The following is a 1,353-nucleotide window of genomic DNA, read 5'->3' on the forward strand; positions in this document are numbered from 1 at the left end:
GGCAGGATTAGCACAGAGGGGAGAGAGAGAAGAAACAGCAAAGCTTCTGCAGTGAAGAAGGGTTAACGTACTTGACTTATAGTTGACAGCTATCCAGAGCAATTTTCCATTCTCATCCGGGCTTGCCGGTCTGAAATTAACATAGTGTTTGTGAGTCTAAGCCTTGACCGGAGACCTCGTTTCCTTTCTCTGTCTGGACAAGCCAAGGTGGGTAGAAGTGCATTGTGTGACGGTTCCGCGTGCTGGCCAGGTTCATGGGAATGAACAGGAGCGTCTCTGGGGCCCCACGTCAGAATCGTTCGTCCTCTTTGAAACTATCTGGGATACCTTGACCACTGGGAACTAATGGAGTCCTCTTTTCGTAGAGTTCAGTGCAGATCACATTTGAAGAGGGTCCTCAGTTACCACCAGCCGCAAATATAAGTCGCGTGACGTGCGAGGGACAGTCGGACCACAGCATGGTAAGGCTTTGCTGTTCTGAATTGTATGGTATGGGGTTTCTCCATCGACTGACGGTGTGTTCTATGGAGATTGCCGAGGCCTGCGCAATGGGGATGGTGGAACAGGGGAAGTTTTGGGCAAGGCCTGGTGTTGAGTTCGGAGGCCGGTCGACGGGCTCGTAAGATTGCAGCTCCGGGGCTGTGCGTCGGTGAGCTCCGGGAGAGCCCCGGCAGGAGATGTGTTTGTTGGTGGAGCTGGGGGCGTATGGATGCTGAGCCCAAATATCCGGGTCCTACAGCGGAGAGGAGAAGAGAGCTCCTGTCGCCGATAAGTCTTTACTGCCTCACGTACAGAGTCTGAAATGGCAAGTTCGCGGTGTGGAACTGGGTCTGGGAGTGAGCCTGATGTTTCTTTCCTGCCACGATGCGTCAACCTTGCCTATTGCTTTTAGGCGTTTTGCCATCACACGGCTGTCTCTCGCAGAGGATATAAACTCGTTTCCTTCCTTTTCTCTCTAGGTGCTATGCTGCCATCTGTCAGCTGAAGCTGTGAAATTCCCTGTCTCCGTTACGCAGCAGTCCCCAGTTGCTGTTTCTGTGGACACCTATCATGTCACTTTGGCTGTGCTGCAGGCTCAGGTAACAGTTGTAAAAAGTTAGCCGTTGAACTTGTTCTTTCACCCGGCCCCACGCCCATCGAGGAAGGCGGCCACATCGTGCCAGAAGCAGCAGCGTGCCGTCACTAACGTTTGGCGGGGTGGCAAATATTCCCGATCTGCGTGCTGAGTCCCGTTTTCGGAGGCTTGTTCTGCAGATCCTGGCTATGTCACGTAGCCCTAACAAAAGCCAGAGAGATTTGAGGCATGGCAGCGTTCTGTACTGTGTTTTTAAGCGGGTGTTTAAGAAGCGAAAG

General features: G+C 52.8%; 1 protein-coding gene across 1 annotated transcript in view; it reads left to right on the forward strand.

The window, feature by feature from the left end:
* C2CD2L (C2CD2-like) overlaps positions 1-1,353 on the forward strand; it is a 19,711-nt gene continuing 18,358 nt past the window's right edge. Inside the window, exons 1-2 of the mRNA XM_009323393.1 lie at positions 1-461; positions 960-1,079. Coding sequence (XP_009321668.1) covers positions 459-461; positions 960-1,079 — 123 coding nt within the window. The 5' untranslated portion in view covers positions 1-458. The remainder of the gene's footprint in view (positions 462-959; positions 1,080-1,353) is intronic.

Source organism: Pygoscelis adeliae, unplaced genomic scaffold (genome assembly GCF_000699105.1).
Source record: "Pygoscelis adeliae isolate BGI_AS28 unplaced genomic scaffold, ASM69910v1 Scaffold855, whole genome shotgun sequence".
Classification (NCBI taxonomy): Eukaryota; Metazoa; Chordata; class Aves; order Sphenisciformes; family Spheniscidae; genus Pygoscelis; species Pygoscelis adeliae.